General features: G+C 45.2%; 1 protein-coding gene across 4 annotated transcripts in view; it reads left to right on the top strand.

Moving 5' to 3' along the window:
• ALPK2 (alpha kinase 2) overlaps positions 1-26,992 on the top strand; it is a 138,614-nt gene that overhangs the window by 81,290 nt on the left and 30,332 nt on the right. For all 4 annotated transcript variants that reach the window (XR_013525930.1, XR_013525931.1, XR_013525932.1 and 1 more), the window contains exons 5-8: positions 9,545-12,941; positions 18,794-18,941; positions 24,497-24,624; positions 24,725-24,760. Coding sequence is in view for 1 of the 4 variants with exons in the window: in XM_035271217.3 (XP_035127108.3) it covers positions 9,545-12,941; positions 18,794-18,941; positions 24,497-24,624; positions 24,725-24,760 (3,709 nt within the window). In the remaining 3 variants the exon portion in view is untranslated. The remainder of the gene's footprint in view (positions 1-9,544; positions 12,942-18,793; positions 18,942-24,496; positions 24,625-24,724; positions 24,761-26,992) is intronic.

Here is a 26,992-nt window from a genome sequence, read left to right as displayed (position 1 = left end):
ATCCAGGCTTAGGCCACTGGTCTCGCATTCTGCGTCTCTGACTTTCATTGGCTTGGACCAGGTCTGCGAGCCTCTAGGACTCTGCAGGATCAGCCATAGGGCCTATATGCCACACAGTGCAGTCTACCAAAGACACAAGGCACTGAATGCCTGGAGGAGGGAGAAGCAAAGAGACCAGGGAGGCAGAGGAACTTGGAATCCAGAGAGCACATGCTCATGGAGAGCCATTCTCCAGCCCACCATCTCTTCCCTGCCCCTCTCTGGGGCCCCACTGGCTCATTCTTGGATCAGTCAACCTTTGGTAACCTGGTGACATGCTGTATCATTTTCTCTAAGAACTTTCATTGTTAATATAGAAGATTAGATCTAGAAGCCTTAGGAGTCCAAGGAAAATCTCGTTGCAAATGAAGGGTAAAGTTTAAGCCCCATTTACTTGGCAGCAGGTCACAGAACACCAGAGCTGTTGGGAAACAAGAGGTGTTCTCTAACCCTTTTACTTTACTGTGGAAGGAAGACTCTGAAGAGACCTGGTGACTTCTCTAAAGACACTTCCTGTAGAGCAGCGGATCCAGGACCAAACCCCGATTTTCTGAGACTCAATCATCTTTCCATCACCCTACTCCATTTTTCTTTCACCTCCTCATCCAAGTCCTGGTCTTTTCAAGACACAGCAAACCAAAAAACAAAAAGACGAAACCAAACCAAACCGCCCCTCCCCCCAGAGACCATTCAGCAATGCCTAGTGGATTTCAAGAGAAATCATGGCACCATCTTTTCTTATGTTTGCATACAGTTGCAGTTTATGGAAATTATGGCTCACTCTCTTATCTCCCAGAAATCTCCCATCTAGGGGGAAAACACAGATGGATGCAGGAAAAGAAGACAGCTGTTTTTTTACCCATTTCATTTACATGAGAGTTTGCCGTTACACGGTCCTCTCCTGTGTTGGAATCGTTGGTATATCCCTTCCTTTGCAATACACAACCTAAATCCTCAAGTCATAAATTTCTATGCCATTTTACCAACATTAAGTGCATGAATGTAAGTAAAGCAGTTAGAACAGTGCCTGCCATGTGTTAAAAAGGCTATGGAGCTTAGCAACTATTACTATTAATAGCAGCATTACTACTTAGCTCACACCACCTGAGACGTACAATAAATTTACATGTTCATGGCTCATGCTCTAGTGACCTTCCACTTGTACCATGTTACCAGGCAAAGATTCCCACTGAACGCACAGAGCTCCTAGGAAGGGTGTAAGCCATGGAAACCCAGGCCTCTCCCAGCAAAAGATAAAATTCGTATTTTACAAACTCTATGACTCCCAAGAAATCAAGACAGAATTGTAACACCAGTTGGCTGAGGATTTCTTGTCCCTGAGGAGGCAATGGAATAAAGAAATGCTGGTCAGATACAGGGGTGTTTCCGATCTGTTTCAGGACTGGAGGTTTTAGGTGAATATCAAGGAAGGAAGGGTCCCCCAACCTATTACGTGCTATGCTAACATTCAAAACCTTTAAGAGAAGCTTCTTTCTGGGCAATCGGGCAACTCCTAAAAATAAACTCAAGTTCCTGAAATATCCTAGCTTGCCTTTAAGCTTTCTTTGGCTAAGGACCGGGCTATCTATTTTCAGTTTTGCAGCCCCAGGTGGTATGGATTTGATCTATCGAATGACAAACTACCGAATGACGCTCTGCCTGTCGTGACAGCTCAGCAGATATTTAGGAAAGGTTATGTGTGGGGGAGGCTAAGCAGCCCAGGATGGCTGGAGAGAGGGGAAGGTCTCATTTAAAGTTTCCTGGAACCACAGGGGAAAAGTGATGATGTGTAGACAGCTGTTGAAGGACACAGGGCTATTTCTACCTACCTCATCCAGATAAGAAGGCAAGAACATTAGAAGAACACTAAAAAAAAGAAAAAGAAGTTGGAGAAAGAAAATTATGCATGATAGGGCATGTTGGCATGTGGAAGAGTGACCCAGCTGAAGCAAGGGACTGAGTGGCTGGGCTCTCCTGGCCCCTGGGGGGTTCTGATTGCCTTTAGAACTGTGGCCTGTCTCCTTTGACAATCAATCTCATATTTCCCCATTCTCCCTCCCCCACTCTACTTCAAGTTCACCTTGCCTCAGGCCCTTTGATCCCTTGGCATTTTGACCAGCACCTTCAGCTCCCTTCCAGGGACTGCACCCCTTGCTCTAAGGGACACTGTCCTTCCAGCTAATCCCTAACAGGAGCTGCTCAGAGCCTCCAGAGGGCTCCAGGGTGACCCTCACCTGGCTTCCCCTTCTTCCCTCAGCCATGCATGTTTCTCTCCTATCCATTAGGCTGCCAAGAAGCTGCAGTTAACAGAATAGTCAGTAGCTAATGGTGGCTTAAAACAGAAGGCTCTTTGTTGTTCACAAAAGTCAGGGGCTAGTGAAAGTCTCTGTGTCACTCCAGTAGCTTGGCAAGCCAGCAAATCTCCAACTTCCTTCTCTCTTCCTGCTCTGACAGTCACAGTGTGCTGGCTTTTCATTCTCATGCCCCAGGACCGGAAGATGACAGCTGCAGCACCAGGCCTTACATCCTAACTGAAGGAAGAAGGAGGGGATAGGCAAGGTACCCACCATGTCTGTACCTTACATAGGAAAGCAAAGCTTCATCAGAAGTCCCTTGGTGGGATTCCTTGAATATCTTATTGGGCAGACTGACCCCTTTACCCCATCTAGCTATGCAAGAGGCCGGGAGAGTGTATGGTTTTCCAGCCTCCTCAGTTGGAGGTAGCAAGAGACAAAGGGATTGGAGATACTGCTGGGTTAGTCAGCCAGCAGTGTCTACCACATCTGCCCAGTCCAATCAGCGGAGAAGTCCTTTAGACCCACAGAAATGTTAAGAAGTATCTCAGAATTGATACATATGACAGAAGAGTACAATCTCTGATTTTTGCACTGCAGGAATCTTATCGTTGGAATGGAAGAGGATGATACAGTGGTGACCTTCCACACTCTGTCCTGGAGCAGTGCCGTTAGTTAAGCTCCATCCACTTAGCTATTAGCACAAAGTGTCAAGAATTGTTATTTAACTTATCCATGTACATCTTGTCTCTTTATCTGGATTATAAGCCATTTGAGGAGAGGGATCTTATCTCATACAGCCTTCTATTGTTAGTGACTCAAATTAGTGTCATGCATTTGGCTAGCATGAAAGACATTCATTAATGATAAAAAACATAACCTTGAACATCTTGGGGTGCACAAAGAGGAAACACACCTTCCTGTGAGATCCATGGCAGACATTCTTAGAAGGCAGAATTTTTGGAAAGGCGAACAAGTGAAAATAACATGTTTGTGGAATTAGAGGCATGTTGAATGGGATTTCAATCGAAAAATGCTATTCAAGCATCAACTTTCCAAGCCTAATGCTGCTTTCAGAAAGAGGCTTGGAAGTGTTACTAAATTTCATTTACCCTTTCCCCTCCTGTATTCACTCATCTGCTTAGTCATTCAGCAAAATTATTTGAGCCCTTCTATTTGCTAGATTCTGGAGATTCAGAAATGAATAACAGAGTCTCTGCCCTTAGACTTTGTAGGGAAGCAAAGAAATTGACAGATGGCCTTGTTGCACCTAAGAAGGACCTTTGCAGTCTCATATACAAAGATTTCTAGGGCTCAGAAGTTCTGGATTTAAATTAGGGGGAGTTCCCAGCCCTTGGTGAAGTGGAGTTTGTTCCAACTTATCCAGTTAGAAATGCTGGGTTGGAAAGGCCTCTGTATCCTCACAGACTTGGCTTTAAATCCTGGCTCTGCCTTTGACTGTGGGACCCCGGGGAGACTTCTCTTCCCCAAACATCATGTGTTGGTTTTTAATTCATGCCTCTCAGCTCTGAATTCACCCTTTAATATGAACCCTGTACTAACGAAAGTCCATTATTCTTCTTTAAAGTAAGCACAGTGTTACACTTTCTCAGCAGAAGGCACTGGAAGGACACTGCAGGAAGAACAGAATTCCTGTCATTTCAGCATTGGTGGGGTTGGAGAGCCTGTGGCCGTCCTGCCCCAGCCATGGGGCTAGAACGTGGTCATCTGCAACCTTGTAGCTTTGGCATAGTGATACCCTTCTTGCAGCCCTCTCTGTTTGGAAACCAGGGTCCCACATGGCCCCCAGCTTTTAAAGCCTCTTGCCTGTTTCAACACACAGACTGCCTCCACAAGCTCCTGGGTGGCCTGCACAGAGCTGCCAGAGGCCTGGTGCACAGAGTACTTGTCCCCTCTGTGTCTTAGTCTATTTTCTTTGCTTGTAACAAAATACCTGAAACTGGGAAATTTATAAAGAAAAGGAATGTATTTTTTACAGTTCTGGAGGTTGAGAAGTCCCAGGTAGAGGGGCTGCTGTTGCGGACTCTCTGTAGAGTCCAAGGCAGAGCAGGGCATCACATGGTGAGGGGGCTAAGCATGCTCAGTGCCACCTCAGGTCTCTCTTCTTCTTCTTATGAAACCACCAGGTCCCTTCCCTTGATAACCCATTAATCCTTTAGCTCATTAATTCATTAATCCATGAATGGATTAATCCCTCCATGAGAACAGAGGTCCCATGATTCAATCACCTCTTAAAGGCCCCACCTATCAGTATTGCCACATTGGGGATTAAATTGCAATATGAATTTTGAGTGGACATTTCCAACTAGCACTTTGCAAACTCCTGACCCACATCACATGGAGCCCACAAGCTCTGAAGGCCTCAGCCCCTGTGATCACCCATACCTAGACTCCTGCCCGCCCACGACACTGCATGCTGACCACCTACTCCCTGCCTGCACTTAGAAGGGAGGTATATTGCTTTTCTCAGCAATTCCAGGCCAGCTCTGGTCTGGATGAACCAGTGAACTTCTGTGCTATCTGGTGGCCTAACCACACCTTCTCCAAGTAGGTCTAACCCCCTCCAACTTTGTCCTTCCTTGGTACTTTCTCTTGCCTACAGTACAATAGACAGTTTTGTTATACCTTAGAGCACTCTTCTATCACAGTCAACAATTCCTTATATCGAACTTCTCTTATATAACCTACTGTGTGCTTTCTATTATTGGACCCAGGCTATTCATCTCATCAGTAAAGAAGAGACGATAACATCTTTATCTCAGATTTATTTTACAGCTCAAATGAGAGCCCTCATAAAGGTCGCAGCTCAAGGCTCTGCCCATCAGAACCCCCAACTTCCTCTTTTCCTAAGCTACTGCTGGTTTTTCACAGAGAAGAAGGGAAATTAATGTTGGCGAGTGAGTGCCTTCTAGGCACCAGGCACTTGACAAGATGGTGCTGACATGCATGTGGTTAGTCTTAGAGGAGGAAAGAGAGGGTCAGAGAAACTGAAGAGGTCACCTGTGGTCATGCGTGGTATATCCAATTAAGCAGGGCTACAAACCCTGGTTGCTAGTCCTTCACGTCCACACCCCACCCCACACACAAACACTCCTTTTTTCACTTGAATGAGCACAGTTTCCGTACATAACAAAACCTCCTAAGTTTCATCATTCACTGTGTGCTGAGGGTAGGTGCGCAGCAGGAGAATCATTTGCTAGAGTTCTTTTGTAATGACTTCACTAAGAGATCTCCTCCTAAAAGAACGGTCTGACTCATTGGAAAGGTGTGAGTCTGTGGTTTCCCCTTCTCTGTGAGCCGGCCTCTGTATGAGAACTGAGGAGCCGGCTCTTGAAACGATGCTGTGAGCAAGTACACACAGGGACTGGGCTGATAAGGTCTTCGCTTCAAAAAAAAAATTCCACTTGTTAAAACCAAATTATAGAATTTCATATCAGTGGGCCAGTTATATGATTTGTTGTTTCAACATAACTTTCACAGACCAGCAATCTATGTTCCCTGAGGTTTCCCAGCTGCCTAGAACAGTGCCTGGTATAAAGTAGATGCTCACTAAATGTGTGTCAAATGTATGAATTTACATGGTCAAGGATTCAACCAATTTTTTTTTATGGTGAAGCTTCACTAGGGTATTTTGAAATAGAATTTTAATTTAAAAACAAGAGGGGTGATATGGTTTGCATCTGTGTCTCCACCAAATCTCACACTGAGATATAATCCTCATTGTTGGAGGTGGGGCCTGGTGGGAGGTGATTGGATGAAGCGGTGGTCCCTTCATGAGAGGTTTAGCATCATCTCCTGGTACTGTTCTCGTGACAATGAGTGAGTTCTTTTGCAATCTGGTTGTTTAAAACTGTGCAGCACCTCCCCCCTGCTCTCTCTTGCTTCTGCTCCCATCATGTAAGATGTCTGCTCCTGCTTTGCCATCTGCCGTGAGTAAAAGTCCCCTGAGGCCTCTTCCTGTACAGCCTGTGGAACCATGAGCCAATTAAACCTCTTTTCTTTATAAATTACTCAGTCTCAGGTATTTATAGCAGTGCTCGAACTAATACAAGAGGAAAGGTGCAAATAAATCTTGATGGAAAATGACTATTTTGTCAATCAAGGCATGACGCTATGATGATCTATTCCAGTGACCAAACTCATCCCAAACGAAACTTACTTGTCCTGTGTTTAATTCTCTTCAGGTGTCAGTCTACGTTAGGTATCAGCTTATTACTTTGCTGATGTAATAGAAATCAATAACGAAAGAATAAAGGTACCATCCCGGTAAGTATCATAGTAACTTTTTAACTGAAGCCCTTTGGAAAAAATCGCCCAGTGCCTGACAGAGAATTCTACACATGACAGCTATTCCATAAATGTCTGTTGGCACTGATGATACTGTGATAATACCAGGACCTTAAAATAAGGGACTGACATAGTTAGTGGAAATTCAGGCAGGACAGAAAGGGAGGTGGTGGTGTTTTTGATTGGGAAGTCTCCCTACACATTTCGAATAATGACCAGGAAGTTCCCTATGTTTTCTGTGCTTAGTGACTCAGTCTATCTGTGTTCGAGCATATTCTCAAAAAGCTGAACCAAAATACCAAACAAGAAAAATGCTCTCTGCATGTGCTAAAGATACTGAGGTATAGAGAGGAAATCATATGCACATCGAACTCTTTTTAAAAAAAACCTTGTCTCTTATTTCCTAGAAATTGTATGTCTTATTTTCCCTTTCATTTTTAATATAGAAGAACAAGGGATCTAGAAAGAGAATAAATATATTTTTCTTTTCGGGAACACCAGGATAACCAGTAGTGCTTATGGTTCAAAGTCTCCTTTAAAACGGGTTTGTTGCAAAGTCAGGAGCAGACGAAAGTTCAAACTCTTTCAAGTGTAATGGGTGAAGCTGGCCATAGCTGTCTCGGTTGGTGCGTGGTTCATTCATTCTCTCGGCAGACACCTGCTAAGCACCTACTACATGCTAATCACTGTTAACAGGCCTTGACTAGAACATAGAATGGGAGCTCCCTGTAGTTAACTGTTTGCCTGTCTTGTCTCCCCATTATCTAAAACACTCCCTAGTACCTTGGAGGCATTCACTAATATTTGTTGAAAGGTTAAGTGGTCCTAGCCTTCATGGAGTTTATACTGAATTTTTTTCTTGTTTAGTTAGCATTTTTTTTTTTTTTTGAGATGGAGTCTTGGTCTTGTCACCCAGGCTGGAGTGCAATGGCACAATCTTGGCTCCCTGCAACCTCCACCTCCCAGGTTTAAGTGATTCTCCTGCCTCAGCTTCCTGAGTAGCTGGGATTACAGGCGCCCACCACCACGTCCAGCTAATTTTTTTGTTGTTGTTGTATTTTTAGTAGAGACAGGGTTTTGCCATGTTGGCCAGGCTGGTCTCAAACTCCTGACCTCATGATCCACCTGTCTCAACCTCCCAAAGTTCTAGGATTATGGGCATAAGCCACCACGCCCAGCCTAGTTAGCATTTTTATGCCCATCAAATATGAGTTCAAAAACTTCAAAGTAGCTTACAAAGAGTAAATGGGAGCTAAATGACTGGCAGCCTGGGGGAAGTGTGGAAAGAGGTGTGTTGTGTGGTTATGCTGTTGTCCTATTTCCCATGGGCGGTGGGTACAGGGATTGACCACAAGGTAGTAAGTAAGACTGATTCTCATGTATGAGTTATATGAATCAGTCTCATGACATTGGAGCTCTACTATGCACATGAACATTTCAGCTCTGTCTTGTCGTATGCTGGAAGACAGACTTCACCCCCACACCCAAGCCCCATCCAGCCAAGGCCAGTCATCTGTTCCCTGCACATCTGAATGAGGCTGTCCAAGGCAAGAGTCCTGGAGCAAAGACTGGATTGCTTGACAGTAATTAGAAGTAATTTTCTACTCCTTGGCTGGACATACATTTCCTTCTTTTTGAAAGAATCGATGAGCTAAAAGTTTTGAGACAAGGATTTAGTCAAAGAGTTTGCTGCTTCCTTGAACAATATCTAATATAGAACATTCAGATAATACCATAAAAGGCTCAATCCTCAGAATGTGAGATTTCTTTTTCTCCACCTTCCTCTCTTCCTCCCTCCCTCTCTCTCTCTCCCTTTCTCAAAAACCTAAGCAGTCCTGAATCTTGTATTTCTTGTAGAGGTGGTCTTCCTACAACTTGGCATCTGTTTTAAAATCTAAGATGCATTCTGGGATGTTTGTAAGCTTCTCTAGGAAAGAAATGATTGGCAGTGCTGGTGGCCAGTCATAAGCCCATTTATTCATTAGAGGTGGGTTCAAAGGCAGGCTTCTTTTTGGTTTTAGGTAATATTATTATCTTAGTGCACTTTGTGTTGCTATAACAGAATACTTGAGATTGGGGTAGCTTGTCAAGAAATGAGGCCTATTTGGCTCATGATTCTGGTAGCTGGAAAGTTCAACATCAGGCATCTGCATCTGGTGAGGGCCTCGGTCTGCTTCCAACTCATTATGAGAGGCAACGGGGAGCTGCCATATGCAGAGATTGCATGGACAGAGAGGAAGCAGGGTCAGGGTGGGGATGATGCCAGGCTTTTAACAATCAGGTACTAATAGACTGAGAACTCACTCATCCCCCCAGCCCTGAGAGATGGCATAAATCTATTCATGAGAGGTCCACCCCCATAACCCAGACACCTTCAACTCTTGGGTTCAAACTTCAACATGAGGTTTGGAGGGGGCAAATATCCAAACCACAGCAATTATTGACCAGCAAGCTGTCATATTTTGGGGACAAAATTGCTTATTGCTACGTTGCAAGTACAGTTTGTTTCATTTATTATGATCATGTGAGATTCATCTTTCTGGAAAGATGCACGCAGCTCTTGTTGTGACTTACTTGATCAAAATAGTTAACATTCCATTTATTTCCATCTATTTCCTGAGAGAGACAGAAAACATCATTAAATAAATGATGACTGTCAGGAGGCTTTTTGCTTATAATGCTGAATTTGACAGATGGTCCCCTGGAACACCGAGTTGCTTAAATTTGCAGTTTTCCAGGACATCTCTAATAGCTAGAGGGAGTTGGGGGATGAATGTTTAGATTTCAACCATTCTTGTCCATTATTACAGTCATTGAGGATTAACGTTCTTGGGGTTGCAGTTATGCTCAATTGTGGGCTCTCCCAGGAACAATGCTATTAATATCACTTTTCATCTTCCTAGGTACAAACTCAGGAAACAGTCAGAGGGAGAATCTCTTGCAGCCAGATGCCAGCTTGCTCAGAGCCTGCTGGGGAGGAGTCCCCATTCATTGGGACCACAACAATTTCCTTCTCAAACTCTGGAGGGGTCCACCAGGAAAATGCATCATTAGCTCAACACTTGGAGATCAAACACTGCACCTTTGGCCCACAGCAGGAAGTAAAACAAGACAGAGATGGAAGCACACCTGACAATTTCAGGGAAGACCTAAAACATGAGCTGAGCATCTCAGAAGCCAATGATGAGAATAGGTCTCCAGGTGTGTTCTCAAGGCATCTCCCGCAGGATGCCCACATTGACTTCAGGGAGCCTGTGACTGTCTCTGTGGCTTCCCTTGAGTCCACAGACACTGCCCTCACACTGGAAAATGTGTGTGATGGGCCAGCGGACAGAGGATCAGTGTGTGCAATGGAGTGTTTTGAGGCCGGTGACCAAGGAATATGTCATGTTACCACGGATTCTCTTGTTGGGGCACCCGTTGATAAATATTTGCCTCAAGAAATTTGCTCTGTAGACTTGGAACTGGCAGAAGGTCAAAGCAAAGTGTCTGATTTATGTTCTGCTGATGACAAGACACTGGAAGTCCTTTTGCAGACACAAGTTTCCAAGACTTCAGTGTCTATGTGTGAAAGTAGCAAGGACAGTAACTCAGCCAAGTCCCCTCTTTTTATCAGTACTTTCACCCTGAACATTTCGCACACAGCTAGTGAAGGTGCCACAGGAGACAGTCTAGCCAAGATGGAGAATTCCACCTGCCCATTGGCCTCCATGGTACAGGCTGCCCAGGAGCGGCCAAGCCCCAGCAACTCAGGAGGGCTTGAGGAAACACAGCTGCTTTCTTCTGAGAACAACGCTTTAGTGCAATTTAAAGAAGGAGGTGACAGGAGCCCCAGTCCTGGTGCTGCAGACACCACAGACACACCAGCCAGTTGTAGTTCAATCATGAGTTTTCCTTCGGAGAAGCCAACAACATTAACTGCCAATAACGAGTGCCTTCAGGTGACCAGAGAGACTGAGGATACATCAGCGGTTACCATTGCCACCAAAGTCCACCCAGCCAAATACCTTGCTGTGTCAATTCCTGAGGACATGCATGCAGGTGGCACCAAGGAGAGATTCCCTTGTGCCTCCCATGAAAATGTTTCCCAGTTTCCTTCCCAAGTGCACTTGGATCATATTTTGAGGGGTGCCACCACCAAATCTGCAAAAGAGCTGCTTTGCACGGAACCTAGTATGCCGGGAGTCACACACCCTGTCCTTCAGCTCCCAGAGGGACAGGGTTTCTGCAGTAATTTCCCTCTTCAGCTTGATAACCTGTCTGGAGATAAGAGTCAGACAGTGGACAGAGCAGACATTAGGAGCCATGAAGAGAGTTTCCAAGAAAGAGGAAGTGAAATGAAGCAGGGGCTCCAGCAGCAGAGCCTGTCCCCTCAGGGTTCTCTTCCTGCACATGATTTCCAAGGAAGTTTGCCCATGACATCTGCTGCACAAGAGGAAATAAACTTGGTGCCCTTGGCCCACTCACCAGCAAGCTCTAGGGAAGGAGCAGGGCAGTGCTCAGGTGGGGGGACGAGGGTCTCCATGGTGGCTGAAGCTGCTGTGGAAGAAGATAGTCAGGTTCCGAGCAACATTCCATCTCTCTCTAATATTCTTTTGGAACAGCCTAAAAAACATAGACCCGGAAATTGGAAGGCAGGCAACAAGCTGAAGATTATAACTCTAGAGGCTTCCACTTCTGAAATCTGGCCACCAAGACAACTGACCAATTCTGAGAGCAAGGCATCAGATGGTGGTCCCACAGTTCCTGACAGGGTCTGGGCTGTACCTGATAGTCTAAAGACAGATGCTGTTGTGCCTGAACTGGCCCCCTCTGAAACAGCAGCACGGGCTCACAGTCCTCAGGGTGCTGACTCAGCCCTTGCTGATAGCAGAGAAAGCCATAAAGGTGAAGAGCCTGCCATCAGTGCACACTGGAGAAATCTTTCTTCCTGGGGTTTCAGCCAACCCAGACTCCTAGAGTCATCCGTGGACCCAGTAGATGAAAAAGAGTTATGGGTCGCAGATTCACTGTCAGCGGCTTCTGAAACTGGAGGGAGAGAAAATGTTAACAACGTGAGTCAAGAACAGGAGGAAAAGCGACTCAGGATGGATCATGCTGCCTTCTTTAAAAAGTTTCTGACCTGCCCTAAAATCCTGGAGTCCTCTGTAGATCCCATTGATGAGACAGGTGTGATAGAGGACACCAGGGCTGGAAAAACAGAGCCCTCTGAATCCAAACCAGGGGGCGCCAGAGAGGGGAGTCACTCCAATGCTGGAAACATGCACCATGGAGCAGAAATCCAGCCTGCCATGTTGCAAGTTCCATGTCCCCATGGAACCATTCTGAGTGAAAAAAGAATCAGCAGAAGCCAGGAAGACAATATGAAGAGGGAGGCTGAACAGAGTCAAGCTGAAGAGGCAAAAGGGGAAGACCAGACCACCATCTGGCAAGTCCTGGGACCCAGCAGAGGTGGGGAAAGAATTCCTAGTGGATGTAGCACAGGCCAAATACAAGAAGGCAGTGATGGGAGCTTACGGGAGGCTGAGCGAAGTAAGAAGGACAAAGCAGAATTGATTCCCCCCACTTCACGTCTTTCTAGCTGTCTTGCAAAAATGACTCATACTACTCTTGGGGTTGACGCTCACAACTCCACAGGCCAAATTCATGACGTCCTTGAAAAGGACTTAGTTGAGCCCAGAAACCACCAATATGTGTTTTCTGTCTCAAAGAAAAGGGGAACTATTGAGAATGAGTGTGGGAAATCTTTGCCCTCTGCTCCTGATCTTACCAGCTTGCCTTGCACTTCATCTCCTGAAGAAAACGTCACAGACGTTTCCATAAGCCACAAAATGGAAGAACCTAAAATAGAGGTGCTCCGAATTGGGGAAACCAAACCCCCAAGCTCATCTAGCTCCTCAGCAAAGACCTTGGCATTCATTTCAAGAGAACATGAGTCAGAGAAAGCTCCTACGTTACTGCAGGACCCGTGTCAAAAGGGCACCCTGGGCTGTGTGAGAAAGACCAGGGAGAAGTCCCTGGAAGCCCAAGCTGGTAAATCACCAGGAACCCTCAGGGCAGTGACAAGGTCAGAGGAGGTCAAGAAGAAGCCAGAAACCCCAGGCAGTGGACGTTTAGCTGAGGGAGTAAAGAAAAAAATTCTATCCAGGGTGGCAGCCCTGAGGCTGAAACTGGAGGAAAAGGAAAATGTCAGAAAGAATGCAGCCTTTCTCAAAAAGATGCCCAAACTCGAAACATCATCATCATGCACAGAAGAGAAACAAGACCTGAACAAGCCATCTTGCAAAAGAGAAGGAAGAGGTGAGGCTCTGTTGCTGTCCCTCATTGTTAAATTTGGGCTTGTAGACCAGGCATCCAGTTCCTATGTCCTCTAGGGTCCTCTGCAATTAAGGCCAGTGTCCTCCAGGTGGGCATTGATGCTATGGTTGCGACCAGGTGGCTTCAGCATGTGACATCAGGATCACCTGGAGGGCTTGTTAAACCCAGGTTGCTCCCCTCCCCCAGTGTGCGAAATCGGCATTTCTAACAAGTTCCCAGGTGAGCTAGCAGGAGAACCACAATGAGAACCACTGATAAAAGCTGCCTTAGATATGTTCATTGGAGGAATGTGATGAAGATGCTTTTCTGTTTAATTATCCTCTTTTACAAAATCTATTTAAAAACATAAACAGAAGCATTAATCAGTGTAGCTAATTAGTATCATGAAATAGACGGTGCACTACACAGGATTTGTGGAAATGAATATTTTGGTATGAATTGGGATTCTCCTCTCTAATCACTGATTTTCACTAAAAATGGCTTCCTTGAACCTTGGTTTTTCTTCCAAATTTGAGTATAACATTTCTCTCCAACTCACCGTTCCCATTTATCGAAATCTAAAGTCCTCTGCAGTCTCTGTTCAAGGTTTTAGACCACTTGAGCCTCAAAAGTTCTTGATCAGCCTCCACCTACGATGTTGTTAAAAAAAAAAAAAGGGGGGGGGCCCTGAAATTGCAGTTAATTCTACCTGTTAATTCTGCTTTGTCTAGGGAATCACTTCAGTCCCAAATTCCATTTATACACCAAATTTGAGCCTCTTATTTCAGAGCTCTTCTTTCCCTCTCCACACACCCTGACAGAAGTCAAAGAGAAGATATTGCAGCCAGCTGCAGTGGCCTGTGTGCTGTGGAGTGAAACGCTATCGGTGACTCTGTTTGATCAGAAGGGAAGAATCTTTTCCGCACTTAACCTGAGTTCCTAGATGCTGAGGCAGGTGTCTGTTATTCCCATCCCATCAAATGGATCCTAACCCCTGTTGCACAAAGGTTTAAAGACAAAACTGCCTTCTGAAGAGTTTGGAGCTATCTAGCCAGGTTATTAGTATTTACATTTTAAAACATATTTAAAGAGAATGGCTGGGCATGGTGGCTCACACCTATAATCCCAGCAATTTGAGAGGCCAAGACAAAAGGATTGCTTAAGCCCAGGAATGTGAGACCAGCCTGAGCAACATAGCAAAACCCCATCTCTACAAAAAAATACAAAAAATTAGCTGGGTGAGGTGGCACACGTCTGTAGTCCCAGCTACTATGGGGCTGAGGAGCAAGAATGACCTGAGTCCAGGAAGTCGCAGCTGCAGTGAGCTGTGATCACACCACCGCAGTCCAGCTGTACGCCAGCCTGGGCGACAGAGCCAGACCCTGTCTCAAAAAAAAATAAAATTAAATAGAGAGGATGAAGCAATGTTTTAAAAGATCTCAAAAGTGGTTGCAGCCCAGAGGCTGAATAGATTGCCTCTTGGGACTGGCCTCAACCCCCTTGTTTGGGGGTAGAGGTTCCTTTGCAGGTAAAGGTAGACAAGCAAATCAACTTTTTTGGAATTCTTGCCCATGACTCGTCAAGTTACCTGTGGGTAAGAGGCCTGTCCAGATAGGTGGTGTTGAAATCAGTCTCTGTCAAAGACTTTGATTTCAGCTGCAGCACGACCTCCGTGTTGCACTGAAGGCTGCCAAGGCTGAGCATGCAGCCTTCTGGGAGGGACTGGTCTAAGCAAAGCAGGTACACGTGAGGGCAGCCAGTCTCGTTCTGAGAGGACCCAACGGGAGACCACAGCTTAGAGACGACCACAGACTTTTCCAGGCCAGACCACTGAAGGATTGTTACCCATGCTGCCCACAACACAGAGCCATTAAGAGCGAAGATTCGGCCGGGCGTGGTGGCTCAAGCCTGTAATCCCAGCACTTTGGGAGCCTGAGGCGGGTGGATCACGAGGTCAAGAGATCAAGACCATCCGGGTCAAGATGGTGAAACCCCCGTCTCTACTCAAAATACAAAAGAAATTAGCTGGGCATGGTGGCGCGTGCCTGTAATCCCAGCTACTCAGGAAGCTGAGGCAGGACAATTGCCTGAACCCAGGAGGCGGAGGTTGCGGTGAGCCGAGATCACACCATTGCACTCCAGCCTGGGTAACAAGAGCGAAACTCCATCTCAAAAAAAAAACGAGCAAAGATTCAGAGTTAGAGATATTAGTGGGTGTTTGGGCCCGTGGGGACAAGCTATACCACGATGGTTCAGGGTATAGATTCGGAGTCATGTTGCCTGGACTCAGGTCTGACCCCTGGCAATACCTGGGTAGCCCTGGACAAATGCTTTAGCCTCTGGGTGCCTCGCTTTCCCCACCTGTAAAATCAGGGTGCTAATGATAAGACTCCTCTAGGTATAAAAATGCAAAGCAACTTGAATAGCGTGTAACCTTGTACAAGCTCTCATGGTTGTTACTGATTTTTTTTAAATTAGTGTTTTTAAATAAAAAAGGATGTGATGCTTATGCCCAGTATGCTCATGAAATAAATAAGGAGCTTGGTTCAGATGCAAGATCACTGTGTCTGAGTTTATACCAACCTAGTATTAGAAGAAAGAGTGGTGCTGGCGTCCACAGCTCCTTCCCTCTGAAGAACTCAGGGCCTCCGCCAGAAGGTGGGAGCCATCTGGTGACGGAGCAGGCAGGGGAGGCTCACCAGTTACCCTTGAGTCAGCAGCTAAGTGTGAGTCCTAGACAGGCTTTGCACAGGCCGGGGTAGGTTCTGATCCTGCAGTCCTTTCCCAGCTTCAGAGGAGTTGCCACTGGCAGCTATCCTCTCCCCTCTTGTGTGGGGATTTTCTTTGCAAAGAAAGTTAGAAGAATAGGTTTCTGGAACACTGGCACCTACTTACTTTAGGGTCACAGCTCCCTGTCCTAACTCAACCAGCACTAGGTTATTGCACTGAAAGGGCCATCGACTGACGGGAAATAATGGCTTGACCGATATATTCATGCATTTATTAAGGACATTATTTTCCATGGTGACTTTGATCATGAATGCACTGAATATTTATCTAATATGAATCCACAGTGGGCACTAATCCATATTAATCAATACAGATGATGACAAGAGACGGGAAAAATGATTCTCTTCCAGCATTTACCTTTTGGGACAGCAGCATTCAGGGGGCCAGCCCTTGACAACACCCTGCTTCTTTTTTCTTTCTTTTGAGATGGAGTCTCGCTCTGTCACCAGGCTGGAGTGCAGTGGCATGATCTCAGCTCACTGCAACCTCTGCCTCCCGGGTTCAAGTAATTCTCCTGCCTCAGCCTCCCAAATAGCTGGGACTACAGGAGCGCACCACCATGCCCAGCTTTAATAGTTTTAGTAGAGATGGGGTTTCACCATGTTGGCCAGGATGGTCTCGATCTCCTGACCTCAGCCTCCTAAAGTGCTGGGATTACAGGCATGACCCACCTCGCCCGGCCTTTTTTTAAAAACATCATCTTCTAATTGTTCATTACGGGTTTCTAGCTATGAACCAGTTCCTTTAAGAATCTACTCCACCATCAAGCACGAAAAGTTTTGAATGTTGTTTTCTCAGTGTAAGCCACAGCAATTTTATTGTCTAAAAATAACAAAAGTTGCTACCAGAAAGACACCAGATTAGAAAGTTCTCCTTCCTTCTTGCGGTGATGGCTTTTGTAAGACCCTGAGTCCTTGTCAGTGGTTTCCGGCTGGTACAGTTCAGACCCCTTGGGTGACACCTTGATTGTGTCTCACCCAACAGTCTGGTACCCACCCTGCTATTCCCAAAGGGGCACAGGTAACTGGTGGGGTGGGAGTTAGGATGAGGGGAGCGGCGACTTAGATCATTCTAAAAGAAATTTTAAAAACCCTAAGTAATCTTTTAAAATAAATTATTATTATTACTTTAGAGGCAGGGTCTCGCTCTGTTGCCCAGGCTGGATTGCAGTGGGGAGATCATGGCTCACTGCAGCCTCTGGGCTAAACTGATCCTCCCACCTCAGCCTCCTAAGTAGCTAGGTCCGCAGGCATGCACTACCACACCTGGCTAATTTTTTTTTCTAGAGATGGGGTCTTGCTTTGTTGCCCAGGCTGGTCTCAAACTCCTGTCCTTAAGTGACCCTCCTGCCTTGGCCTCCCAAGTGCTGGGATTACAGGTGTGAACCACCATGCCAGGCCTCAGTAACCTCTTTTGATTCCAAAGCTTAGTACAACAGAAACTTTACATTTACTGGGGACTTTCCTACCATTTTCTCTAAACACTAGGCCAACCTGCACACAGAAGACAAACCGAGCTGCCCTCCAGGCCTCCTCTGAGCTCGTTCGGCTGCATTTCCACCTCTGTCTCCCACAGACAGGGGTCCCATCCAAAGCCCAGGGCCCCTTGGCAAAACAAGCCTCACATCTCCCACAGACCATCCATCATTCAGTTCTGCTGCCCATTTCATGTCCTTCCCGCCATCCCCCAATTTTCCTTGTGTTCAGTGCAACATGTTCTGGAAGGCTTAGGAATATTTAGGTGTCCCCAAATCACCCCTGAGGACTACCACTGCATGATGTTGGAAGGAAGGACCCTCTCGGAAACGATGAGGAGGTGGGCTTGGTTGAGACCTGGACCAAGAATTTGGGATTGTGAACCTGAACGCAGTCTCAGCTTGGGCAGGGGTCAGCAGGCCCAAACACATGGATGTGGGTTTGCCATCAATATGCACTTGTTCTAATTTCTCTCTCTCAGTTATGTACTTGGCTCCCAGGATATTGTTAGTAGTCTTAGTTACTCTCTGGTTGAAAGATTTGCTACCCAATAGGCCCATGATCACTTCCTGGGCAGAGAATGAGCTTTCAAATATACATTCTGTCAGCCAAGCATCTGCCGGCACCAAGGAGAGATGCGAGCACCTTGAATTCGTGGATATTTTCACTGTAGTATAATTCGAGGCAGTGGAGCCAACAAAGCCTCAGTATTGGTGACTCTTGGTTTGGCTACGGATTACGTATGTTTTGTAATGGTGTACTCTTTTGTGTTACCAAAGCTGTGGAGTTATGCCATTTAATTCGTGATAGATCCACACCACATCTGCAGTAATCTCACTGCCTACCCAATTGTTGAGGCTCTCATCTCTGTCTTGTTCTCTTGTTTTAATGTCTATGCTGCCGCCCAGTGGCTGCCCTGGCTAATTGTTCATCGCTGATCCTGATACTGAGGTGATATTTAAAGGTCTCAGCCCAACCGGTGGGAATCGTTTCCTTATTGCTTCTGTTCTCTTTTGCTAATGAGATGATTTCAGACATCACTCTAATCTACTAGGTTATCTTCAGCAAAGACAAGTGTGACCAAGGGGGAAAGATAAGATGGATGAATATTATTCAGCCAATAACCTATTGTTGAGGTTTTTTTTTTTACATTTTGGGGGCTTAACCATAGTTTTTTTGAGAATCTAGATTTTATTCTACTCCCTAATCCCGAGCTCTGATTTTGACCTGGATGATCTGGTAATCATTTAAAAACGTCTTTATTTGTCCGAGGTCCTGTAGAATAGATATCTACAACCCTCTCACCTTTCATCCCATTTAGAAAAAAATCTCTCAAGGTCTGTTCCACTTTAAGCATTACAGGCTGCACCTAAGGAATTTTAAGTAATGGAAGCAAGCGTTTTCATTAGATTGCTTAGTTAATTTTCTGACTATTTAGGCAAGCCACCTCTCCCCTCAGAGACTCAATTCTCATTTCCATAATTGGGGACAATAATTAATATTCCTGTCTCTCAGGATTGTTATGAGAATTAAACTATATGAAATGGGAAAGTCTTTTGCTACGCTGACCTTCAAATCTCTTGTTTCTAGCTCCAGTGTTACTGAAAAAGATCCAAGCTGAGATGTTCCCTGAACGCTCTGGAAATGTAAAATTAAGCTGCCAATTTGCAGAAATTCATGAAGATTCTACTATCTGCTGGACGAAAGATTCAAAGTCCATAGCCCAAGTGCAGAGAAGGTGCGATGCTCTCCCCACGTCACTTTTCACAGGTGTTGCTTGTTTATTTCACAGTGTGGTTGTCAGATAAAAGAATAAATTGTAGGCCGTGAGAAGGAAAAGTGAAGCAGAGATTCCATACCCACAGTATTCAAAAAGATTAAATATTGGAAGACAAGTGTCTGGACAGAGAAAATGATGGGGAATTCTTGTCCCAGTTTTGCCACCATTGAGTTCTGGGGTCTTAGGAAGTCATACAACCTTTTGATGCATTTTTAAAATCAGGGGAACATGTCAAATGATATGCCAGTTCGAGGTTCTGTGGTCCTAAGATTAAAAAGCACTGTTCTGTATGTCTGTGAATTTAACTTGGGTATGTTTTCTGTTTCATCAATTCCCTGTAATCCAGTGAAGGTCAAAGCTAAGAAGATGAATAAAGCAGCAGCCATCTGTGAGGTAACAGCTATTGAGGGAGACCAGCGGCCATCACTAAGATGGAAACACCTGTTTATTTCTGGGTCCCTATGATTTTTTATTTTAACTTTTTATTTTCGAGACAAGGTCTTACTCCCATCTCCCAGGCTGGAGTGTAGTGGTGCAATCACGGCTCACTGCAGCTTCCACCTCCTGGGCTCAGGTGATCCTCCTACCTCAGCCTCTTGTGTAGCTAGGAGAGCACCACCATGCTTGGCTAATTTTCTTTCGTATTTTTAGTAAAAACAGGGTTTTGCCATGTTGCCCAGGCTGGGCTCGAACTCCTGGCCTCAAGTGATCCACCTGCCTCAACCTCCCAAAGTGCTGGGATTACAGGAGTGAGCCACAGGGCCTGGCCATGTCCTCAAGATAATAAAGGAGAGAAGAATGAGGAGGAGAGAGATGAGAGTGAGAATCATTGCCAAGAATATCCCGTGTGGAATGAACATGATTAATGGCTTCCTTAAGCAGCTTTTCTTGGCAATAAAGGCTTGTTCAAGTGAACTGATGAATTCAAGCTTCATCTGACACAATCTAGACACAAATCATCTGGTTTGAAAGTCAAATAGTCCTGTGCCAAAGGGGGTCCCAGTTTAGCTTCCCAAGATATGGAGGGGTTCCAATCCCCTTAATTTTGTCACCGGTAGACTGACAAAGAGAAAATCTGAGTTTTCTGTTTAATTAAATCAAATATTTCTTCTTGGAACTTCTGTCTGGAAACTATTTCTCAAGCAATGATGGAAATGATGGAATACTTGAGCTATAATTTCCTTTCTACTAACATCACTCCAGAGCATCTAACTGGATTCTGATTGATAGAATAACCACTTTGCCTAAAATGTCACCATCACCCTGCCTGTCTTAGGTATGGCTTAAGAATTATAATGGAAAAGAAATGGTTTGATTTTTAAGTCAAGGACGTTCCCTAGAGCTTTGCTTAAAAAGGTACTAATTATTCATTTTAAATGGTTTTCTGAATCTGTCAGCCAAGAACAATGAACCAGCATTTCCCGTTTTTTCATTCAACGGCCTTGCTCTGAGCTCAGAATTGGCACTTGAGTCTTGCAGGTTCCTTTTTCATTTGATGTGTATTTACCAAAACCGAACTTTCTCCTGGGGAGCGTATGTCATTAACAAGCATTCTAGTTACTGATGATGCGGGGCTAAGGGCTTTGATTCTGAGTGACGTTTGCTTCGTTTCTCCTTGTCGACAGTGTCTGGCTTAGTTGAACCCGTTTGCTTTCTCCATGCTAACACTTGAGCTGTCACTCGTTTGTTTATTGAGAGAACATTTACATTATTTCAAGTGGGTTTTCAAATGTTCACTAATTTCTCTCATGCCTACTTCCAGCCCAGTGCCTCCCTTCACATGTGCCTCCACGAACTATGTCACTGTCTTGAATCATTTTCAAGAACTGAAATCGCTCAAATATAATATGAACCTGAAGCAAAGGTCTTGAACTTACTAAGTCCTGAGAAAACCAGTAATATGGCAAGATTGTTCAAAGGAGCATTTGAGGAATGAAGATTTAGATAGTTGATCAGGCAGAGGAATGCAGAAATAATTTTGAAATAGATATAATACTGGTTAATGTTTGAGAGGTAATAAACTTTGGGAGTTATCTTTTCTACTGCACAGAAATCTACAAGTTAACGTGTAACTTAAAGTGTCTGAGTGAGTTCTGTGTAAATGGGAAAAAGCAAAGCGTTCTCCTTTCACTAGATCATCCTCTAGTGATCCTGTTGAACCGTGACTGTGATCCTCTTCCTGTCTTTGTCCGCAAGTTTGGGTACTTTCCTTAACAGGCTAAAGCGTGGACATTAGGTATCAGAAGACTTTCTCGTGGCTAGGGCAAGACTAATATACTTCGAGGAAACCAGGAAGAAGGAAGTGGTAGCTTGGTCTGAGTCTCTGTGTAGAGTGGCGTGTCTTGGTTCTAGAGACCTCAAGGTAGCACCCTCTGGTGCCACCAATACCATCTTGGTAATCAGGAACCCACTCTCCACTCTGGAGAGAGAGGTCCTTCTGAGTTCCCTGGGCTTTTGAAAGGGTAGCTGTCCATGTGATGTGACTCTGCTGATAGCTGGGCAGGGTTGTGGAGCACAGGTCACGTCGTTCCTGCTGGGAACCAGTGGATGAGAAGCCGGCTGCTGGGATGGCAGGATCTCCTTGGATGGCCCTGGAGACTTCTCAGCCCACACTGAGTGGGGGGTGGGGGTGCTGCCAAGCCCTGGTTTCTTAGGGCTGGTGATGGATGATGGGGTCTCTCAGAGAAGTCCCCATGCTAAGTTCTCTTTCCGTGCAGCCAATTTCTTTTCTTTTCCTTTTTTTTTTTTTTGAGACTGAGTTTCACTCTTCTTACCCAGGCTGGAGTGCAATGGTGTGATCTTGGCTCACCGCAACCTCCGCCTCCTGGGTTCAGGCAATTCTCCTGCCTCAGCCTCCTGAGTAGCTGGGATTACAGGCACGCGCCACCAGGCCCAGCTAATTTTTGTATTTTTAGTAGAGACGGGGTTTCACCATGTTGACCAGGATGGTCTCGATCTGTTGACCTCATGATCCACCCGCCTCAGGCTCCCAAAGTGCTGGGATTACAGGCTTGAGCCACCGCGCCCAACCCGTGCAGCCAATTTCATTCTTTGTGTTCCTGTGATCACACTCTGGCCCTGGGCTGCTTTTTGCATTTGTCTGCACAGCTAATCATCACTGCTGTTCAGCCGTCTGTGGCCATTTCCTAAGGTAAAAAGACTTGTCCCTTACAGGGTAAGAGGATATGAAACCGAGCTTACCCTCTTGGTTAAAAAAGGCACAAGATCACTTGTTTTTGCTTTCTATAGCTGTATTCGTATTGTCTGTCTGTCCATTTCCTCCCAGACTAGAAGACCCTCAAGGGCAAGGACTATGCCTTTTTTTCCGTCATTGAATCCCCCAGTAATAAGTACAAGGCAGATACTGTTGGATGGAACTCTTTGGCACTTCTGAGGTAGTTTCATTTCATGGAGAAAGCACACCAATAATACTGCTGCTCACCCTGAAGTAATGACTCGTGACCACTCTCAAGACTGGGCTTTTCGCTGAAGCTTCACACGCCAGGGTCACTTATTCTTCATGACACATCTGGGTGGTGATTTTGCTTGTTCTGCTTTCACAGAGGAGGAAACTGAGGGTGAGAGGCTACGTAGCACACCTGAGGTCAGCCTCAGAGTTGGGATCTAGACTTTTCTGACTCCTATATATATTCCTTTCAGAAGAAAGCCTTGGGTGGGGACCATGGGCTAAGCCAGGAAAAACAGTCTTCATGGTTCTGGGCCAAATTGGAGAATTTCTAGGTTGGAAAGAAGATGTTTGCAGGACAGTCCTAGTTCAGCCCCCCGCCCTTCAGGTAGTCCTTGCCTGCCCCTTTCAACGACAGAAAGGCTGTGCCGATTCTAGAGCCGTGGAGAAGGACTTTCCACCAGCCTTCTCTGTGGTCAGCTCGGTGTTTTACTGCCTTGCCTGAAATCTCCCCCTTATAATAGGACTTGTTCACATCCAGTTTTTTTTTTTTTAGATGGAGTTTTGCTCTTTGTTGCCCAGGCTGGAGTATAGTGGCGTGATCTCCGCTTACTGCAACCTCTGCCTCCCACGTTCAAGCAGTTCTCCTGTCTCAGCCTCCCAAGTAGCTGGGATTACAGGCATGAGCCACCACGTTTGGATAATTTTTGTATTTTTAGTAGAGATGGGGTTTTCACCATGTTGGCCAGGCTGGTCTCGAACTCCTGACCTCAGGTGGTCTGCCCGCCCCAGCCTCCCAAAGTGCTGGGAGTATAGGCCTGAGCTACCACACCCGGCCCACATCCAGTTTTAACCATACGATGGGATATGTTCAGAGACTTTACAAATGAAGGAAGTAAAATGATTTAGTGAACTTGGTTTTAAGCCACTGGTATATTCCAGGGAAGGAATGTATAAATTGGAGACTTGAAGTCTATCGAAAAAAAAAACCAACCAATAATGAACATTTGTTTTGAACATGCAACTGAGACAAACTCACGCCAGGCGAATTTTTGTTGTTCAACTATGAGATGAACCCAAACTAAAATGTACACCACACACAGCACACCCACCCACACACACACACACACACACACACACGCACACACACACAGAATCCTGGTGAACGTAAACAAAGTTTATTTTAAACAACAAAACTAGAAAAACATTTGAATATCTTTTTGACTACAAAGTAAGTGTTTTGTTTGAGACTTTGGAATAAATCTATGGCTCTACCTCTATTTCAAATTATCCCAGACTTGAGGCCAGGAATTATAATTTACTTTGAGAGGCAGCTTAATGAGGTCAAAATCATTTGCTGAAATCTTTCTATGCCTCAGTTTCCTCATCTGCAAATTGAGAATGGTAAATGTAGTTCTCTCATTAGGTTGCTCTGAGGACACATGAAATTGATCTCTACGTGATTTGGCACCGTGTGCCGGTCCGTACCAAGTGCTCAGCAGCATCATCACCATCATCGCCACCAACACAACCCCCAGCAGCAGTTTTTGTTTTCATACCACAGTGGCTGGAACTTAATAATATTGGGTGGGTGAACAGTTGGATGGTTGGTACGTCACTAGGGAAGTACAGGACACTATTTTAAAGGGGCCCTCAGTCAGGAATCCTTGCGTAGTATAAAACTGAGAACCCCCTTTTCTCTGGTCCCTTATTGTATCTGTTTGAGTTTGGGTTTGGAGTTATCAGACTTTCCTTCAAGCACAGGACATCTGGAGTAGCCATAATTGAGCTGAATTTGAGCAGAAATGTTAACAAGAACTCCCAGAATTTACAATCACAATTCTTTTCTCCACTCATGGCAGTTAAACCAACTGAACGTTTCTTTGTATTTACACCGCATATTGGAGTGAGGGTGTCAGCCAGAACGGATTAATCCTCCTCTGTGAATAAATCAATTATTTGAACAGCTGATCGTGATTTTGCCCTTTGGGCAGCTCATTGGCTGAAAACATGTGAGCAGGGAAAGCCTTAGCTTCTTTCTCTCCTTAAGTATACTAGGAAAAAAATGCCACTATAAGTGTGTCAATGTGAATATTCCTCATTGTAGTGCAGGGGACAACTCCACTGTTTCCTTTGCCATCGTCCAAGCCAGTCAGAAGGACCAGGGCCTCTATTATTGCTGCATCAAGAACAGCTACGGAAAAGTGACGGCTGAATTTAACCTAACAGCTGAAGGTAAACCAGAGCTTTTCAGTTTTCAATGAAAACCACTGGCACCTGCCAGTTCACAATGGACATTTGTACTGAAGCCATTCTCTGCTTTGTCTTCTTCTAGTTCTCAAACAGCTGTCATGTCACCAGGATACTAAAGGTAAGTCAGTTGGGGTTGGCCTACCCGAAGAAATGGGCTTACCGTAAAGCATGTAATAGCTCTCAGAGTAAAGAGTAGAAGCTTAATCCCATGGACTCCTCCAACCGAGGAGAGCTATGGTGTGACTTGAGAAATGAATGACAATTCATGAGCCAATTCAATGTGAATGTAGGGCCATACTTCCTATTGTAAGTTCATTAGACTACAGATATCCAGAACTGCATGCTACACTGTAGCAGTGGAGTTTTGGGGAACATGCAGAGGGGGAGTTTGGATTTGACTTTTCCCTTTACACGTCGAATTTGCATTCAGCCCTTCTGCGTGGGATTTTTCAGCTACTGGGACTTATACAGCTTGTTTTGTTTGTTCAATTTTCTTTTTGGTTTGACTAGCTGAGCACATTCCCAAAGACAGCCAGCCAGGTGTCTGGAGAATCGCTCCATTCGTTTGTGTCTTCTAGAAAATGAAAGATGGGGTTCTCTGCTTTCTTTTGTAACCTGGTGTAGCAACAGCCTAACTGCTGTTCAGGAATGCTCATGCGGTCCCTGGGCCACCCACGGAGTTTTCCACAGTTTGGTGGAATTTATGTTTGCCGTGCCTTCCCTCTTAAGGAGAATTACTCACCCACCTACGCCCACTCATGCCCCCCCCCTTGCCTGGTGGTGTGCTGGGGTAAATATTTAACAACATGCTGAGGGCTGGGGAAGTTCTGAGTGCTACAATTTCCATGGTGTAAATACTCTCAGTGTGGCCAATTTTAAACCACCAATGTGACATCACACATCATGGAACTGGAAAGAGCCGCCCATCATTAGCTCTCAGTAGCTGCAGCAAGCCAGTTCCACACGCCACGGCAGCCCAGCCTCACCCCACGTGACCATGACTTTCAGCACAGGGGAGGATCCATGGTCAGTTTTAGGAGAAATATGGATACATCCTGACATTCAATTAAATTAGCTTCTTAAAGATTTACTGCATGTATTGATTTTTAAAACAGAGCACCTGAAATCTTTGCAGAAACAAGTAATAACAGTAATCAAAATTCACTAACATCCAGTGTATCAAAAGCAGGAAACTGAGGTCTCGTCTTGACTTAGAAATTGTCTAGCAAATATTGTGATATTTACCCAGTCAACTTAAATACAAGCTCTTCACAAACCCACTCAGATGCTCAATACCCATCTTTCGTGCGTATCGTATTTGTGTTATAATTTAAAATCCTTCCTCCATTTCTGCTCTCGTCTCCCCAGGAGGCAAGATATTCAAAAGAATGCCCTTCCTCCTAACACTTCAGAAAATGAACAGACTCTTAGAAGGGAGTCTCTGTTTCCTCAACTTCTTAGCATTGATTGGCATTCACATCTCAGATGCTTGCTGTGGTTTTATTGGTTTAGGTTTGTATAAGCTCATTTCTCAAGGATTACTAGTCAGGCGAGAGACCCCGGCGGGGATGAGCTCTGGCCACCTGGTGGAAATGGTGCTACTGCTGTAGCCCAGTGACTCCAGGCACAGAGCTTGGGTCTCAACCCTGATGACATCACCTTCTCCCGGCTTCCAGCCCCATTGTGACTGGGGGTGCCAGTTTCACTGACTCACCTCTCTGGGGAAGCAACTCCCAGCCCCTCCCTATCCTTATACCTTCAGATAAAGAATCTGAAAATTACTTTTATTTTGTTTGAGACAGGGTCTCACTCTGCCATCCGGGCTGGAGTGCAGTGGCACAATCATAGGTCACTGCAGAGTCGGCCTCCTGGGCTCTAATGAGCCTCCCACCTGAGCCTCCTGAGTAGCCTGGACTACAGGTGCTTACCACTGCACCCCGCTAGTTTGGAAAATTACTTCTAATCATTTTTTTTAATTCAGAGGATTATCTCACTAAACAGTTTATTTAATTCTCTATAGGAGGAATAATCTTTCACAAGTTGGTCTCAAATTTAAAAACTAATAAAACTAAGCTCACGAGAAAGTCAGAAATGAATGATGGACCAAATGAAGCCCAATTTAGTGATGTTATGATGTTTTATGAATATATTCATGGACTGCTTTTCTGCACCTCAGAGCAGTGTTTGTAACCAGTGGCTGCAGGTATCCACATGGTTTCTCTGAGTTGAGGATTTGGATTTCACAATGTATGGGTGTAGCAAGGAACCTCAGTGAGGCCTCTGGATTCTCCCAGCACTCATCTGCGTGAGTGTATCTGACAGATTCCAATGAGTCTCTCTTGATCTTTTT

This window comes from Callithrix jacchus, chromosome 13, assembly GCF_049354715.1.
Source record: "Callithrix jacchus isolate 240 chromosome 13, calJac240_pri, whole genome shotgun sequence".
NCBI lineage: Eukaryota > Metazoa > Chordata > Mammalia > Primates > Cebidae > Callithrix > Callithrix jacchus.
Note: the sequence above shows the minus strand (reverse complement) of the source record. Positions and strands in the feature narration are given on the sequence as shown.